Source organism: Strigops habroptila, chromosome 6 (genome assembly GCF_004027225.2).
Source record: "Strigops habroptila isolate Jane chromosome 6, bStrHab1.2.pri, whole genome shotgun sequence".
NCBI classification, from domain to species: domain Eukaryota; kingdom Metazoa; phylum Chordata; class Aves; order Psittaciformes; family Psittacidae; genus Strigops; species Strigops habroptila.
In genome coordinates this window covers 60,623,072-60,642,433 of record NC_044282.2, presented here as the reverse complement: position 1 = coordinate 60,642,433, position 19,362 = coordinate 60,623,072, and the positions used below count along the sequence as shown (strand labels likewise).

Here is a 19,362-nt window from a genome sequence, read left to right as displayed (position 1 = left end):
TTTAAACTGGAAAAAGGGAGATTTAGATTAGATATAAGGAAGAAGTATTTTACTGTGAGGGTGGTGAGGCACTGGCACAGGTTGCCCAGAGAAGCTGTGGCTGCCCCATCCCTGGCAGTGTTCAAGGCCAGGTTGGACGGGGCTTGGAACAACCTGGTCTAGTCGAAGGTGTCTAGATGAGCTTTATGGTCTCTTCCAACCCAAACCATTCTGTGATTTTATAATAGTCTCTGCTTGGGAGTTTGGGAAAGAACGAACTGTGAGTGACCTTATTCCTTCAATGGAAATACGGATACCATAACCATGGATTAAAGGCAGCAGATTTGAGACCATCCCTGGTCTGTGGAATGGTGGGAGAGACTATGGTGACTTGTGGTCTTAGATATATCACTTGGAAGAGCATGGGAAGTCCTTTAATGTGTCCCTCCTGCCCACTTCTTGCTGCCTATATGGCGGGACCCCCATTGCTTCCACTGGAGAAATGACAGCCTAGCAGGGTTGGCATCTGTCGGTGCCTATAGCCTTGATCACAGCAAGTGCATGGACCAAGCCCCTTTGTTTTCTTCTTGTAAAACCCTCGGAGGACCCACACTGAGATGGACATAAAGAGGCAGCAAAAGGGAAGCAGTTGTTCTCCAAAGGAAGGAGTCGAGGGGTGTTGCTAACACTGTGATTCCTCGGAGCAACATGTCCTGATGCAGCCTGCCATGCCAAGAGAGGCGCTGAGCCATGCACGACATCTCCAAATGGTCTGTTAGCTTTCTCTGTGCTCTTGTTTCAAAAATACAAGGAAAAGGCAGGGAAGAGGGCAAGATCCCAGTGGAGACTGGGGTTTTGGGGTGTGGCGGGGGGAGCCCCATTATTTATCTCTACTTGCCGTAATAACCTAAGTGAACAGTTTTGAGATTTCATAACGCTAGCCACTTCCTAATTAGGACAAGCTTAAAAAGGACCACTTGGCATCCTTCTTAGTGAGGGCCATGTGCTACCTGCAGCAGGCCAACTCCAAAATGAAACTGATTTTTCTCTTACCTACATTCTGCATTCAAGCAGCTGCTCCTAACAGGTGCTTGCTCTCTTCCTAGCAGATGGCGACAGAAAAATGGGTTTGTTGGCAGGTTTTGCCACAAAGCAGCCTTCTTATCACACATATTGATGTGTATACAAACATACACGTGCGCTATCAGGCTTTCGGTTTAAAAAGTGATTCTCCTTCTGATATAAGGTCAGTCATGCGGGGTCTTAGCGAGAGTGGTACGTTCTGTCTTTCGTTGCCTGGGTCTGAAGGCATTTGTGACTTAGCTGCCACATCAAAACCCTGGCAAACGTTTGCCCATTAGTTCAACTCTTCTGCTGTAGCTAAAGGACCATGTGGTAGGAGGAATGTGTAATATTAGACTGCATACCTCCATATTTGTCAGTACATCTTTAATAGTTTGTACTAGCTTAAATAACAATGAACTGGAAAGCCAGCAGGTTTTAGATGGGGACTACCCTGATGTTTTTCTCTTTGCTGTTGTTTAGGGAAATATGATAGAAAGGCAGAAAACAAATTACCTCCATCCTTAAATGAAACAACCAACTGAAAATTTACAGTGGAGGAAAGAGATAGCAATATGTTTGAACAGAGAAATATAACTGCGTAACTGATTTTATCACTGGGAAATGCACCCAGGTCTCTGAGTACTGAAATGTGTTCAAAGCTGCCTTGGGGAAGTACACAGAGAGATCATTTGTTCTATATTCATCACCCGAAGAGAGGCAGCTGTCAAACAAATCCTTATATCCTGTTTTGTTCTTGGCCAGTTAACTCTGATTCCTGCTCCGAAATTTTGCCTGGTGAGGGCTGTAAATTCAGCAAAATGGTGCAAAGCAATGCCAGATTCAGAGGACTGAGTCATCTCCCAAAAGACCTTTCCTACTTCTATTTCTTATCGTGCAAGTAGCACCAGGAAGACCCCATACTTGCTCTGTTTTGCTGTTCATTTTAAAGAAACAGCCTGAGCCAAGAGAACCAGATGAGGATGACATCTGGCTATCAAACCTCTGCCAAGTCACTGCTGTTCTGTAGCTGGCAGGAAGATGATGTGCTGCAAATGCCAGGTTCTCACTGAAATGTAAAGTGCATTCCCTGCATTTTCTTTGCTTCCTATCCAGCCACAATCAGTTCGGTATTTTGTTTTACTAATGGCCAAATTCAAATCTCCTTTCCAGATGCATAAATCCATTTCATCAATGCTAGGAGGCTTATACAACAAGTGGAATTTGACCCTCAAGTCCAAGACGGTCTCATATTTTCTAAGCTTACTGACAAATTAACTTGTTAACTGTGAATCTCGTTCAAACATCCAAGCCTCTCCTGTGGGGTATGTTTGTAGTGAGCATTGCTAATTACATATATGAGAGCAGTTTGTATCTAGAGTCTTCCAGGAGTAGGTAGAGCTTGGGGCAGGTGGATAAGCTAAAGAAGCTCTGGCGATCTCCTTCACTGATATTTTTCTGTAAGCATAAGGTGCCCCTCTTTAATAAGAAATCACTATAGTCTGTGAAAAAGTACTGTAGCTTGTGAAAGAAAACTGTGGATTTAAAAGATAAATAGCTCACAAGGCCCCCTGTACGCACAGTTGCTCTCTGTTGTGCTCAGAAGCAGTCTGATCAGAGCTACATCATAGAGGAAGCTCATTCAGAGATGGTGTGTGAAGGAGCTGAAGCTGTAGCAATTGCCCCATTTCCTTATGGAGGATCTTTGTTTTCACCCCTCCCCACGTGCTGCCATACTCTCAGCATTTTTGGCAGCTGCCAGAGGGGCATGAAATAACTATGCTGATTTTGAAGCTGATGTTCTGGCCAAGTGCTTTTTTTCCCCTCTTCTGGTAAAACAGTTTTGCTGCAGGCACAAGTAACCAGTTTTCAAAGCTATAGAAGGAAAGTAATTGTATTAAATAAATATGCAGAGAGCTTGGGCTGTCAAAGTGAACTTGATTTGCAAAGGGTGAAGGTCTTATTTTTACTGCTCTAGTCAGCATCCAAAGTTTGACTTCTTTGCCACATATTTGCATATTTCAGGAGTATCATTGCACTTTCAGTCCTTGGGCTTGTAAGCAGAAGCCATCTGCTTTTGAGGGCACTCACACAAGAAGTGGATATTAATGACTGAAGAATAACTCAAATCTTTTAGATTTTCTTTGGTAAACCAGCTTGCTATGCAAATGAAGTCCATACCAAAATCTTCACCGAAGAGTCTGTAGATGGATAGAAATTAGTTTGCTCTTCCTAGATAGCTTTTGTGGAGCTGGTTTCAGAGGAGTGTATGTTTGGACGTGGACCTATCAGTGAGTGACACTGGATATAGTAGCTTCTGTTTGATCCCAGCTATACCCATTTACCTTTAGTGCTTTATTAGGTTAATGGGAACCTGTTTTGGTACATGGACTGACTGCTGGGTTTGAATTCTGTTGTCCAATGCACATGTGTCACGGTGACGTTCATGATGTCCTGAAGAGGCATCTTCTGTCCTTTAGATGCCACTCCGGTGGGATGGGGACTCATCTTTTATAAAACCTGCCAACCTCTTGAACGTTTCTCTGGTACCTTGAGCCACCTTCCATACATGGGGTTCACTACAGTAAAGACAAAGCATATGGTTGACAGCATTACCCTGCCTTCTGCAGTGAAATCAGTTGGTTTCAGCATCAGATAAGAAAACCCAACTGATCTCTATGGAAATACTCCCGCATTGTACATGTTTATTCAAAAGGTGTTTTCATCTACTGGCTCCAGTGTAGATCTCTCATACAGCAAATTCAAACCATAACAATTTTTTTTTACCTTCATCAAAAGTTACCCTCTATCTATGCCATAGGAATAGGTTAAAATATTTTGAATTAAAATCAAATTTGATTGAAGATTTGTCAAATATGGGGGGATCATTGCATTGAAAGGTATGTACAGACTCCATAACTTGAATCACGTTCAATGCTGCGTAACTTGTTAACATGGAGTATCATTCTGAATATCTAACTGAATCTTTAGATTTTGCCCATATCAGCGATCATAGTGCATCCTCCTGTAAAATAATCAGTTAACTCATGGAACTATCATGGCAGTATGGTGTATTCATACCTACGCAAAAAATAAATTGCTTGATATTATTCCAGTACTCGAGAGTAAAACTTTTTTCTTTTTCCCAGAAAAGATAGCAAATAGCTAATTCAGGTTTCCAAAAGCATGTGTACTAGTATCATTAGTAAGAAGCTTAACCAACCTGAAAGCAAATGCTGAATGATCCAGATCTTAGCCTTATTAAGCTCTCGTGTTTTCTACCACTTAAAAGCATATCAAAAACCTAAAGATCTGGGTAAATGAGATTTTCTGGAAGGCAAGCTTTAAAGTTTACCTCCTTCTCTTTTTAAACAAGAAGGCAATGCCTCTATTTACATGCTGTTTCTGGAACTCAAATGGAGCGAATACATCACTGCTGCAATGTTTCATGGAACATCCTTTGTTTATTCACACTGTGCCACTTTTAAACTTCAGATGTAAACAACAAAGGCTTCTTTGTATTTCACACTATCTCATACTCACTACCTTCTGAAGTCCAAAGCCAAAACACTGTGGAATTTTACCCTCCTCACACTTTCTTCTGCTTGTTGGATGCGTTCTTGCAGCCTTTTCTATTTATAGTAGCTGGAAAACTACTTATCCTCTGATTAAAACATGCTCTGTTCATTTCCTCTTGACTTCTCAGTCCTTGGTATGGGCTAGAATTGTATTCTCTGGTAACCATTTCAAGTATAATTTTAGTAGTAATTATGCATTTGTCATCCTGAAGGTTCCAAATAGCTTTAAAGTGGTCGACCTGTCTGTGATCTGTTACACAGATGAAACATCCAGAAAATATTCCAGCAAACTCAGTTGGTCAGACAGAGAAGTTGGAAAGACCCAGGCTAGAAATGCAGCAGCTGTCTGACAACACACGCTTTAGCATAGAGGAGTACGGATTCCATTTCAAACCAAAGTGGGTGTTTTAGTAAGAAATTTCGTAGAGCTTTAGCTGCACTAACCCTTGAGATCTGCTGCTGAGAAGTTCCCCCTGCCTTTTTCACCATGGGGAATCTTCTCAGTTTTATGTTTCATTTGACATGCAATGGGTCAGGCTGTGAATGGTATCTGCATCAGTCTCATTCTGGATCCATATCCTCTCTATTTGTTGATGCCTGAGGGAGGTAGCCAAGGCTCTTTGCTCCTCTTATACCATTCTGTGCTTATCTTATGGGAAAGACAAGGACAGACTACCCACGCAGTTTTAAACACTTTGCTGTGCTGTGTTGCATACAGTCCTGGCCTATACATGTAGTATAAATGAAGTCTTATTTTTGAAGAAAACCAGAGTAATATGTTGATTTTTTCCTTTCCCAGGGACAAACTTTAGCATCCCATCCCCTTAAGCTGCACTTGAGCACAAGACTTATCTTATGAGCCCATCCATTGAATACTGTGTTCAGTTTTGGGACCTTCACTACAACACAGACACTGAGGTGCCTGAGCATGCCCAGATAAGGGCAGTGAAGCTGGTGAAGCCAGGTTGGATGGGGCTTTGAGCAACCTCAACTAGTGGAAGGTGTCCCTGCCCATGACAGGGGGTTGGAACTAGGTGATCTTTAAGGTCCCTTCCAACCCAAACCATTCTATGATTCTCTGATGATATGATTCTATGAAGGTTCTGGAGCACAAGTCTGATGAGGAGAGACTGAGGGAACTGGTGGTGTTTAGCCTGGGAAAAAGGAGACTCGGGGGAGACCTTATCACTCTCTACAACTACCTGAAAGGCGGTTGTAAAACGAGGTGGGGCCAGTCTCTTCTCCAAGTAACAAGTGATAGGACAAGAGGAAATGGGCTCAAGTTGACCCAGGGGAGATTTAGATTGGATATGAGGAAAAAATTCTTCCCTAAAAGGATTGTCAAGCACTGGAACTGGAAGCCATGGAAGTGGTGAAGTCATCATCCCTGGAGGTATTTAAAAGATGTGTAGATGTGGCACTGAAGGACATGGTTTAATGGTGGACTTGGCAGTGCTGGGTTAATGCAGGTCCATGGTGGGACTTGATGATCTTTAAGGTCTTTTCGAACATAAATGATTCTATGATACTGTTTGGATATTTAAGGTATAGCATAACAAATAATTCTGCTGTAAATTGTTAGGAGTGTTAGGTCCGTGTTTGATCTCTCTCAGATCTTTCCTTCTATAAGGAGACGGCAATATGGACTGAAAGTATAGGGGGCCTATAAGGATGCTGAGGAGGCACTCTTCCTTAGGGACTGTAGTGGTAGGACAAGGGGTAATGGCTTCAAACTTAAACAGGAGAAGTTTAGATTAGATAGAAGGAAGAAGTTCTTTACAGTGAGGGTGGTAAGGCACTGGAATGGGTTGCCCAAAGAAGTGGTGAATGCTCCATCCCTGGCGGTGTTCAAGGCCAGGTTGGACAGAGCCTTGGGTAACATGGTTTAGTGCGAGGTGTCCCTGCCCATGGCAGGGGGGTTGGAACTAGATGATCTCAAGGTCCTTTCAAACCCAAACCATTCTATGATTCTATTTCAATGGTGGCAGCAGCTAATTTAGTACGTGAGTCTAGTGGGAGACGTTCGAGGTTAGTTATGCTCCACTCCATCATATCCTCTTGTGGCTGCATGAAAGTTAGTTTAACGAACAGTATTGACAAAATCCCTTTGGCCTCAGTGCATCCAGAGTTTCCCTTGAGGTCTCAGCTTACCTAGAAGCTCTGAAGCATACTGTATGATAACCTTCTTTATATTTGTGCTAACTGCAGCAACTGGAGCCTGCAACTTTGGTCAGGCTCCTTGTTGTGCCAAGTGGTGCACGTATGGCCATTGTAAGAATCAGTGCGTACCTTGCAGAGCTGGAATAAAAAAGGATAAGTAGCATTAGTGCCATTTTAAAGAATAAGAAACAGAAGCAGAAAGAGAGATTGGAAGTGCTTGTTTTGCTGAAAGTCACCAGGATAGAAGCCAGCTGGGTGATACTCCTGCTGCTCTAGAAAGCAGGCTCAGGGCTTTTACCACAAACATCTCTATCTTCTGAAGATGGTGGCCAGCACAATGCAAATCATCTCCCAGCTTTTGGGGATGAGATGGTTTAGGACTGCCCACTAATGGTCGTGAGAGACTGAAAGGAAGAACAGAGCTTGTTGTTGGGGCAAAAGAAGTGGCAGAGATGACAGCTTGCCCAACAACTTCCATTATAGGGATCTTCTTTCAGATATTCCAGTATACCAATTTTTATGATTTCAGAGGTAAATATTCATGCTTGGTCTCTGTCTGAAAGTCTTTTCCTCCAATCACAACAGAAATAATTTATGGATTTTTTCAGAATGAGTTTAGGAAAAGATAAATTGTTTACTTCTCTTAAAAATTTACATATTTTCCTGAGAAACTGTCATGCTTATATATTGTGGAAGAAATACTTGATATAAATCCAGTGTTGACTCCAGTAAGAAAAATAAAATTATGGCAATGTAACGGTAGAGCAGAACTGAGCCCTCTACGTTAAATATGTGAAATGAACATTTTTACTTCTACATTGCAACTCCCCTGAATTGGAGCGAGTTCCAATTATTGCAAAAGATACATACACAAGGGAGTACCTTGCATCACAGATCCTAGTCTTCATTTTGTAACAAAGCATTGTTCAGAGATAACTGAGTTGATGGATGTGGTAAAGTCTTGTCAACACAGTATTTATATGTGGAGTGTTTTCTTCTGCTCACAGGCAGCATGATTTGCCTGATCTTACCATTGCACTGCTTATGGACCCAAGTTAACTCCTCAGCATCGCTCAGGACTGCATCATGTGGAGAAACACATGATGAGGCACTGGAACAGGTTGCCCAAGGAAGTTGTGAATGCCCCATCCCTGGCAGTGTTCAAGGTCAGATCGGACAGAGCCTTGGGTGACATGGTCTAGTGGAAGGTGTCCCTACCTGTGGCAGGGGGGTTGGAACTAAATCATCTTAGGGTCCTTTACAACCCTAACCATTCTATGATACCAGTTCTGGCCTGCAACAGCTTGGAAGATTCTGCACTAAGCTTCACTGCTCACTATGTGGGTTCTTATTGGTGGCCCCATCTCAATTTGGACCTGGCCATTTTTTCATTTCAACAATATGAGAGTAATGGATGAGTGCTTAGTGAAGAACAGTCTGCTGTCTCAAACCGCGGAATAGATTTTAGCTTTAGATCACTGAAAGTCAGAACAGGGCATATCTTTTCTTAGCCATCATAAATTATCCATGCAGGATGTACAGTAAAAGGCTGTTTGGCTGCGTTAAAGTTGGCTAGACAAACAGAATTTCCATCTCTTTCAATGGCTCCTTCAACACCTAATTAGTTCCCAGATGCTAGTTGAGCAAGATGTCTTTTATCTTTGCTAATGTTATCTTCCTATACCTCCTAAATGCCCTCTGGTGCCATTCTTCACTTTCATCTTTCTTCCCTCAAGAGAAGGCAGGATGGGTGTTCAGGAAGCTCTACTCTGAAGGTCAAGCTTGTAAAGACTGTGGGTCAAGTTTATCCTGTTATACCAATCAGTATCTGGGGCAAAAGCTTTGAATCCAGAATTAGATTGATATGATGGAAAGCAGGATACAACTTCCTTTCTACGATCAGTATCCAAGAAGAAAAAATAGAATTGCAGATTTTATTTTGCTGTCACTTCTATTAAATACAATTTAGGACAAATTCAATGTTCATCTTTTCCCATTGCTAGAATGTACAAAGAAGTCTGTCTGTATTAATCTGCCATTTCATCTGGCATAGCTGATTGTTGTGGGCAACGAGGAAGTACACTTAATGTAAAATAGTAGGAAATATCAGACTAACTCCACTCCTGATCCTTCCTAGACCCTCTGAGCATAACCACTTGGGGCCTCAGATATGTTAATAGCTAGGCTATCGTCCAACTGTGATTTACCTTGGCAGGTCTGATTTATATCCAAGCCCAGTAATTCTTTCCACTCTGGCAGGAATGAGTGACCAAACAGCCTCTTTCATGCTAAGTATTTAAGAGAAAAGCATTTCAGAGTAAGCAGATCTTCAAACCAATAGAACAAACTATATGTATACATTCAGCTTTCCCCTAAGGCTCGTGAAGCTGTGTCTCTAGTTAGGTTCAGTTTACATGATTCATGTGATGTGCTCTGTTTTATGTGTGGGTTTTGTCAATAGGCAAAAGCTCTGAGAAAGTCAGTTATGCAGTTTTATAGATGAGAATAAAAATTCTTCAGCTTAGACTTTGCACCACCTTCTTCTAAGTTTCTATTGTACTTCCTTCTTATCTGGATTTTCTCTGTGCCACACTGGAAGAATGCATTTGTATGAACAATTCCAGCAGGTCCATGTAACACCATTTCTCCTCTTTGATCAGGTTATGTGTAGTCCCTGCAGGATATTTACGTCTTCAGATTTATCACGTAGTTACATAGCAGCTTGTTTTCTACCACAGCAAAGACCAAAGAAAGCTGTAAAGTCAGTGGGTTCCACCATTTCTTCTCTTAGATCCATATGCCCACACTATGAACGATGCAGAATTTATACCAACATAATTCAATCATACCCGGTTTCAATCTCACCCAATTTCTAGGAGGCATGCTACAAAGTGAGTTCTGAAACTTGATAGCTTCCCTGCAAGGTTATTAATAATACTTAGAAATTATATAGCACTCCAAAATTGTGTGCAGGCATTAGCTAATTACGTAGTACTCCAAAGCCCAGTGCAAAACATTAGCTAATCAATTCTTGCAATACCTATCAAATATATCAATATCATTGAATCCACTGTGCAGGGAGGTAGCTGAAACAGAAGAACATGGAGTTCTGTCCCAGCCCATGCTGTTGCCCAGTGCAGTAGCTGGGGTTAGACTTAATCACTTGCCAGCCACTGCCCCCACTTTTTCCTTGTCAGGATCCTTCTTCCCGTCTTAAACACACAATTTCCAAAAGAGGTCACCTGCATGGATGTGAATGCAGATTTTACCAGCACACATGATTTCAGCCCATTCCAGGGCTTTGTAGAGGTCACTGGCATCAAGTGGTTTGGAAAAGCCAACATCAGTAAGTGACATAGAGAAGTGTCCAGAGAAGACTGGACGCCACACACAAACTGGATTTTAATATTAATATTTAATATTTAACACTTGAGTGTTTCCCGGTGAGGTGCTCCAGCCAGCTGAAGGCAGCACAAGGGAGGCAATTGAAAATAATACATCATTGAGTTGTGATACCGAAGAGCAGGTGGTCTTGCAGAAAGGGAGAGGTATGTCTGTAAGACACTTAGCAAATGAAGGAGAAAATAAAACATTCTTAATTGCACATTATTGAGTCCAGAGGAACTAAACCAATTGCTACTCATTGGTTTAGTTCCTCTGGACCAAAGTTAGGTACTCTGGACCAAGTGAGCATGGATTGATGAATTTCTGCTTCCAAGCCTGCCAGCAACTGCTCTACCAACTTGGCAAAAAGTCAGTTAATATGTTTTCCAGTTAAAAATATCACAGTAATCATGCATCTAGGATGTACACATAATCCCATCCTACAGAGGATCGAGTCTGTGGTATTTTCAATATCAGTGATTTTAGGGGGGGCATTTGAAATGGAGTAGCTTCGTGTAGCTTGCTAAGACATGAGACAAACTGGAAATTGCAGCAGCCAGAGTACAGGCTGTAAACTTGCTTTTAAAGTGTGTATTTGATCGATACAGATGATGCTATTTTTATTAAAAGCCACAAAATGCTTGAAACCAATTAATATTCCACTACTTTACTAATGAATCTGCTCCAAAAATTAAATTGTTTTATTTACCAAAACCAATTTTAAAGTCTTTTTCTTTTTCAGATTTTGAAGTGAGTATAACCCCTTCTCTAAACTTCCATGAATCATGCATTTTCAGCACAACATATCAAAGTGTCAGTGTCTGGAGCCTGTTCCTTCAAATATTTGGGAGTGCAAGGGAATCATGCTTTTCTGGCACTGTTCATTCCAAATTCTTAAGGCACTTTACAAGTATTAGCTACTTCCATTTGAATATAAACAAGGAGCCAAACACCTTGAATATGTTTTTGCCTTGCTGTAATGTCAAATGATTAAATATTTTGACATACTTTGGCTCAATATAATCAGCTGGCTACAAAAAGCTGAAGCAGCAATTACTGTCAGTTCAGAGGGCAAATCAAAGTGCAGAAGTATCGCATGCTAGAATTGCTTGGGAGTAAGTGAATAGCAACCTTCTGAGGTTACATTGATTTGGTTTATTCCTTGGCAGTCTACCATATAGTCTCCCCTGTTGAGGACAGCATTTCGTATCATCTAGCACAACTGAAGTGAATCGCTGCCAATGGAACAAACCAATTTCAATAACATAGAGAACTCTGCTGTGTTCCAGTGACCTAATGCATGGCCTTCAAGTTAGAAAGCAAAAACATCTATAAGATGATACCATCTCATCCAAGGGATGTCTCTTAAGGACATCCCTTAAAATCTTTCTAACTGCATTTACATGCCATGGGACCCCCTCACTACAGCAGAGATGGGGCTGGTAGCACTGGCTACTTAATGGCCCAGTATCTGTGGTGCAAGTGCTCTAAACAGTGCCCCAGTGCACATCTCCAGTCTTGGTGCCACCAGAAGGAAAACTACTTCTTCCCAGTATGTGCTGTACAAGTCCAAATATAGGTGCAAATCTGCATCTAAAATAATTGCTCCAGTTCACTAATCAACAAATACATTTTCCTTAGGATAGCTGAGCATTTTAGGAATCAGTTCTGGAGACAAAGCATCTGCATAGCTTGAGCTGTCCATGAAGGACTTGACACAGTTAATACCATAGCAGAAACCCACGTAATTCCTCAAGTCCGTGTCCACAGCGGAGTAATTTGGGGGGTTCCCCACAGCAGATAATAGTTGCAATTTTAAGGACCTGTCTCAAGTTCAAGCTATAGCAAACAGAGTTCAGAGGAAATCACTGAAATTAACAGTGGCAGGTCAGTGCAATCAGGTGTTGGTCGGCCTCGGGTATGAATAGAAATTAAGCTGGAAGTTGCTTGCACACTAGCATCACTGTAAGCGTGATAAGCTGTGATTTAAATTGGCCCTGCTGCTGAAGGAATGAAAAGTGGGTTGATTCTGTGCTTAAGGTATTTCCAAGATGACCCAGCAGAATTATAGACAAGTTAGGTCTGATGTTTTCTGCTGCAGATTGCTTGAGTTATCAGAAGTTGGTAGACACACATACAATACATGTTTCAGAGAAGAGCTGATGTGAGCAGAGCAAATTTGTGTCTTGCACATATAATATAGTTTTTTGAAGAGACCAGGTGCATAAAAGGGAGACAGGCACTCTAGAATAAGAGGAAAGTTTCTCTTCTGAAGGAATAACTGGTTATAGATAGAAAAGAGAAGATACAAATAACTGGGCAGTTTTTGCAGTGAAGGGGGATTACCAGTTACTGCCTTCGGAACCTGTGCAGTTCAATATGCTTATAAAAGAGATGGAAAAGGGAGACAGACGTCAGTGACGTGCCAAAATCTGCTGATGGTATAGAGCTATTCCAGGTAAGCAAAAGTAGACATGACTACAAAAAGTTGCAGAAGAATCTGACAATATCAAATGTCTGGGCAATAAGATAGCTGCTGAAATTCCATGTCGATAAAAGTCAAGTGCAGACACAATGATAGGGTTTAAATTAGCCCGCGAAAGAGGTTCTGGCATCATTGCAAATGGTTCTTTGAAAACATCTGCTCAGTGCTCAGCAGAGGTCAGAAAGGCAAGTGGAATGCTAAGAATTGCTGGGAAAGAGATGGAGAATAAAAGAGAGAATGTAAGTACACCACTGAATAAATCCGTGGAGATCTTGAATAGAGTGCAATTCCAGTCACCCCATCTCAATGCAGCAGTAAAATAGAAGTAGAAAAGATGCAGATAAGGGTGAGAGGGCTGACCTGAGTTGTGAAGCAGAGAGTCTAAGCCTGCGAAGATTGCTGAAGAAATGAATGAGCAGAATTAAAGCAGAGGTGTAAAGTCAAGATGGCTATGGAGTGAATAAGGCTTTTTTTTTTTTTTCAGCAGAGGATGTAATAACGTGCTCAGGCAAGAAGTTTAAAGCAAACAACAGGAAAAAACTTTCACAGGCTATAATAAATTAGGAAACTCATCAAACACAATGTATTTTACATGCTGAAAGTAGAGGGGTTTTAAAATAGTAGTAGTACTGAGGTTCCCAGTGATGGCTTCAACATGTTCCGGCTCTAGCACCTATCCCAACATATGAAGCTGGTCATGTCCCCTCTACACCTGGGTGAGATTTGGATTCTGGTTTGGTTTGGCCTCTCACCAGTAGAACCTTCTAGGTGTTTTGTGCTGGATGATGATCAGTTAAAGGATCATTGTGATCTTCTAGTATGATCTCTCCTATGACAAAAGCCACACAGGTCCCTTGAATGAATTAATGAATTATTTCTCTCAAATGCAGTGCAGTATTGGGGAGAAAAAGATCCAATAGTGCCTAAAAAATGTCCTGCACTGAATAAAAGGTCCCAAGGGTTAATTACACTCTCTCTTATTTGGTTCTTCCTATTTCGGTATGCAAAGGCTGCAGTAGCCCTTTTGGCTGCAGCATGGTAACGGGAGGTCACATTGGATGGCTTGGGAATTTTGAGACAGTGAGGACTAAAAAGTCTGCTAGACAGGATTATCATCAAATTATATCTTTCTCGGCGGCAGGAAATCAATCAAGAATGGGCTGATTTACACCTGCCGGAGCCAGCACATCATGAGCTTCATCATCTTTCCCAGTGATGTTTTTATCTTTGCATCGACGCAGTCAGTGCAAGAAAAATATTTTCCCATTTAAAATCAAAACATTCAAGGTAGTGTTTGGCAGAGTGTCGGCGCCTGGGGTTCCCGCTGCTTCTGACAACAGTGCTGGTATCTTTTGCTAATGACCAAAGTGCAATATAATGAGTTGTCTTGGGCTTCTGCTTTATTCAGCGTGCAGTGTTTTAATAGACTGTTAGTAATTCTGAGAGGGATAAATGATGTTTATGCCCTCTTGTGGTATGTTATTGAACAGAATGGATTTTCTAACTGACAAAATTATGCCAGTGATGGAAAGTCCCAGGTAAAAATCTGTAACGAATACTGTTTTGCACAGTAGAAAAATATCTATCCCTCCAGCAGCATCCTCATGACTCAGTTAAGGTGGGGGGAAGCCAATTTTACATACATTTACAGCCGCAAGTACATGAATAATGCCCATGATGACAGAGTTTGTGCCATCTTTCTGGAGCGAAGATAATTTTAAAAGTGCTTTTCTTTGCTAGGAAGTTTAGAAAGTAAGAGAAATGCTGCTTTCTAAAAGCAGTTGTGTTGACACTTTGTGTTAGTTGTTGCCAATGAGTTGTGATATACACACATACATATATTCACATTTTTTATCTTCTTTGCTCACACATCTGACGTGTAAATAATCTGATTCCTTTAGGAAAAAGCCTGTCCCAAAGATGAAAAACACTGTTTGGTAATTTTACATGGGGAAATAAGGCCAGATTCCTGTGAAATTTGGCTTGTTACGCTGTTGTGTTCACATACAGTGAATTAACTAGTCAGCATCTTCCTAACCTGAGCTGAGAATTTAGGGGGTCTCCAGACAGGTCAGTCACGGATTTTGTGCTGATCTCATTACTCCATTCCTGACTGAAAACTGAATACAGCAAAATGTAACCTCCAGGCAGTGAAATTACCAGAATAAATCAGACTAATGCTCTACAAAGTCCAGCAACTGGTGTCAGACTCTGGCCAGTACTTAGCTGTGCTGAGGTAGGATCTAGAAAACCCTGCTGTAGGAAATTTGAAGACTTTTTGGTCCCAAATAATCACCTCACCTATTATTTAAGTGTTGGCTAATCCTGTGAGGAAGCATTGTTTCCATTACATGTTATCTTTCTCTCTGCCCAGCCACCAAGATGTAGAAGACTATTGTAAAGATGAAGGGAATGATTTCCTTTCCACATCCATGATGATGTGGAAACCACAAAGTGAGTTTAAATGACAGTAGTGGACTTAATTGGGCTGGGCTTTAGGAGAGACTCTCTACAGGATAGTAAATATTGGAATGGTTTCCTCAAGGAAACTGGAGGATCTTCATCTCCAAAGATCTTTCAGAAACAGTTAAATAAATATTTGCTGTAAGTAAGGCAGATATCAGTTGTTGTATCATGATGAAAGAAGTCGGACTTGATGTCTTACAGTAGATCTACCAGCTCCATTTTTGTGGTTCTGTGTTATGATTTCTTTTTATTGGATTTATTTATTAGTATGATGAGAGAACGCATATTTATCTGGTAATCTTAAAGCTGATCCTTTGTTCTTACTGTTGGTCTTGCTGTCAAGTCTGGCTGATAGCTAGGCAATTCTGCCTACATCCAGTACTCTACAAGTATACTTTTCAACAGTAATCTGACATCAGTTACAGTGTTTATTAGGTTATTGTGGACTTCAGCGAGCACAAGTTATGTCCCCACTGAGATGAGAATTGTCTTCAAAATGTTGGTGCTTACCAGTTTCCTTAGAAAGGACAATTCAATAGGAAAGATGTCATGGCAATTCATGTTAAAATGAAATTCCCTCCGTCAGAAACCTTTCAGGAGTTTCAAATTCAGTTAGCGAATATCAGAAAGAAATTAGAGTCTAAAATCCCCACCCAATCTTTTCAAAGTGATTATTGCTGGTGGTCCACATATTGGCAAATCTTCCAGAAATGAGCCATTGTTTGCCTTAAAAATACCTTCTGGTCATGATAGAACTGTTCTTTTTGAAGAATGGGTTTGTAGGAACTCCATGAAGAGAGCCCAGATGCTCTTATTTCTTGATGACATCAGTGAGGCCAGAATTTCACCCAGAGATTCTTCTTGGCATAAGGATATTTGGGGTGGATAGCACATTTCAAAGCTAAGGCACCTGCTAGGTGAAGTTCTTGGACACTGCAAAGCCACTGGCTAGGGTTGATCAAAGTGTGCTCTTCTGCCTTTCACATTTGTTTTCCACTTTTGTTGATAGCACCACATCCCTGCCTGGTGTGGTTCATAAAGAGGAGAGAACAAATGTGTGGCCATAGCAAATTAAACAAATGAGCCATTAAAGCAGGAGGGTGCTCTGCCTCTTCTCACCAACGCCTGCTTTGGTGCCCGCAATGTCTCCTAGCAAAATAACATGAGAGGAAGGATAAAGGGCTTTCAGAGATGTGCCGCAAATGTGGTCCAAGTGCTGAGAGGTATCTGTGGCTCCTGCTGAGAGAAAACCTAACATCGTTCATCAGCAGAGGAGACAGCAAACCACTAATGGCTTTCCATCATGTTTCTTGACAGGTATTGACAGGGGGCGGTTTTGGTCCCATCACAACAGAAATCCGAGAGGCTCCAGAGTTTTATTACGCCGAAGATTACCATCAGCAGTACCTCAGTAAGAACCCTGGCGGATACTGTGGCCTTGGGGGAACAGGGCTTTCCTGCCCGATTGGGATCAAGAAATAGCCTGTGCTTACTCCACTGCCGCCATTTTGCTTTAGGGAGTCTGAAAAAAGACCGGCAACCCTGATAGATATAGCATGCCTGCATCATTAGTGCATAAAGATTTGGGAACCTGTTAGGATGGCTTTCTGTAATCTGAGCAGTTTCCCATTCACCAACATTAAAAGCCAAAGCAGAGGCAGAAATTGGGCCTGTTGGCAAATGCAGCTTCTTGCTCTGTGCAGCTCATGGGGTTTCCTTGCAATGTTGTAATCTGGAGAGAAACTTCGAAAAGTTTGGCTCAAAATGCTGTTAGAAGGATGAATTGGGATGTGGTGGCACTTGCTAAATGCTTTGCTTAGCTAATGCCTTCAGATATGTTTATTTTCTTGGGTTAATAAATTTGCACATGTTATGAGAGCTTTGACATGGAGACATGGCTGGGCTCATCTTAACTATCACAACCCTGTAATTTGATGTCTTTGAGAATGGTGAATTTATGAGATCAGTGATTCTCTCACAATTAAATTTTCGCAACAATAAGTAATATCACCTATAGTGCCTATTTTCTGAAATAATTTAGTAAGAAAAAGTAAAAATTGGAATGCAGTTCCAAGAAGTGTATAAACACAAAAATAAATCTTTTGGGTTTTTTTCCTGCATTACAATAAAAATTACAAAAAAAGAAAAATGTTGTCTGTGATGTGTTCCATGGCTCTAAGTATATATCTGGGTCGATCTAAAAGGAAGTATCAAAAATTGTAAAAGGCTGCAGCCTGCTAATCAAACACCAGGGCTTTTAAATCTGTATTACCGTGCATGACAGTTCAGAGAAGTAGAATTGGTATTGGCCGCACTGCAACGTAATTATTCCTGTGATTAATTATTTGTACTTCAATAGCTTGTGGAGCCCCCACCAAGACCAGAGCTCATTATGGCAATTGCTGTGCAAACATAATGTCAGGCAGTCTCTGCTCCAGTGCATGGATAGTCAAAATAGCAGGACAGCCAGAAAAATGGAAAATAAATTATCATTTTATTCGTGGGGCTCCCAGAGTGGAGACTAAAAACTACAGCCAAAGGATGTAGGGAATATAGGAGTTAATCTGTATTGATATGGAATCCGATGGGTTATATGTATCCCATGGCAGGGGGGTTGAATCTAGATGATCTTTAAGGTCCCTTCCAACCCAAACCATTCTATGATTCTATGATGTATATGCTATGGAGTATCCTAGGACAAATAGCTTCAGTAGGAAGGATGCGGATGGGTTTGTCCTACCCATCCAACATGCTGCAGTGAAAGGTGTGGGCTTGAGCTTCTCATGTTTCCTGTTCTGGAGACTGTCTTCATCACTAAGTTTAAAGAACGTATGTGTCCTCTTGCAGATGTGCTTTCTTAAGGGAAAGCTTGTAAGAGCCTGCCTTGGCATGTCGATTCTGGGCAGCAGAGCACATAAAGCCATTTCTGAGATGGGGACCCAGAGACAGAAATCCTTTTTACTTCTTTGGTTAGCTCTCCATGGCACTCCTCTCCACATCTTGGTTTGATGTTTCGTGCTCAGCAGCTCAGGTTTTAGGCTCAGAAAGGCCCAAACCATCTCCCTGAACATCTCCTACAACTACGCAGCAGACCAGCTCTTGTTCCAAGCTTGGAGCGATTGAAAACACTCATCAGATAGTCAGTCTTCAGGCATGTAAATTCACTGCTGAAGACCTGCCTGCTCTATCAAAAGACAAGCAGTAAGTCCGTGTCAGAGAAATTTGCTCCCCATCCTCCCTTGCTCCTCAGCTAATGCTGAGTTCATTCCAGTCTGAAAAGCCAAAGAAAACCTGTCCTTTTAGTAGACCTATACCTGGAGCAAGCTTGAGAGGAGCTACTGCTGGCAGGATTGCCATGTTAGACTCTTTCTGGAGATGCCTCAAAATGGGACCTCATCACACTCAGGATTTCCAGTTGCTGTGGTAACTGATTGCCTGTCCTTAACCTGTTGTGACATTGAAGTGTTCTAGGACTCACTGTCAAGGAAACCAGTATTTCTGTCTCATTTCCTAGGCATGAGGTGGCATGAAAGCGAAGAAGAGAGGAAAATAAAGTCTTCCTTTCACCCTCTGCATTTTTAACCTCTGCGTAATTCAGACTTCAGTCGGATAACTCCTGATTTGCTCCAATGTACCGGCAAAACATTTTGTATTCTGAATAATTTGGGTGATCATAAAATGTTTCTTGGTTCCCTTCCGTCCTTTTGCCTCCCTCCCCTCCTACTTCACACTCTAGTTACCATTTTGAAACAAGCTGGGAAGTCTTTGGAGAAAGCATCATTCTGTTGTTAGTATAGCCAGGCTCAAGTCTGAGCCTGGCTGAGGGTTTGGTTTTTTTTATTTGTCTTCATGGAAATAGTGTGTTGGTTTAGAAATCCACATAGATGGGCCCATTGTTGATGAAATAGACCACACCAGAATATTATGCCACCGCAGAATTAATCATGGAGTTGCTGTAGGATAGAGTTTTGGCCTTGATCCCTTGGAGCTGCTGCTGAAGGTACAGCAATCCTATCAGTGATACTATCAGTAAAGTTGAAATGTTAATGATTCAGCCTCATGGATTAGTTTTTTTAAGCTGGATTTGGTCTCGTAAGCCGTCCTTGCCCACAGGGAAGAAGGCAGTGGCTGCCACAACATCTTCGATACCGCACTTTTGACTTTGCACCGTTTGAAATTTACCCTACCACAGAGCTGTATCTTTCTTCTGAGAACATAGATATGGTCTAAATGAAGAAAAGAAAATTA

At 41.5% G+C, this 19,362-nt stretch overlaps 1 protein-coding gene across 2 annotated transcripts in view; it reads left to right on the top strand.

Moving 5' to 3' along the window:
* Window positions 1–17,119, top strand: part of MSRA (methionine sulfoxide reductase A) — a 283,999-nt gene extending 266,880 nt beyond the window's left edge. For both annotated transcript variants that reach the window (XM_030489862.1, XM_030489865.1), the window contains exon 6: window positions 16,432–17,119. In XM_030489862.1, coding sequence (XP_030345722.1) covers window positions 16,432–16,596 — 165 coding nt within the window. In that variant the 3' untranslated portion in view covers window positions 16,597–17,119. The remainder of the gene's footprint in view (window positions 1–16,431) is intronic.
* The last annotated feature ends 2,243 nt before the right edge of the window (window positions 17,120–19,362 follow it).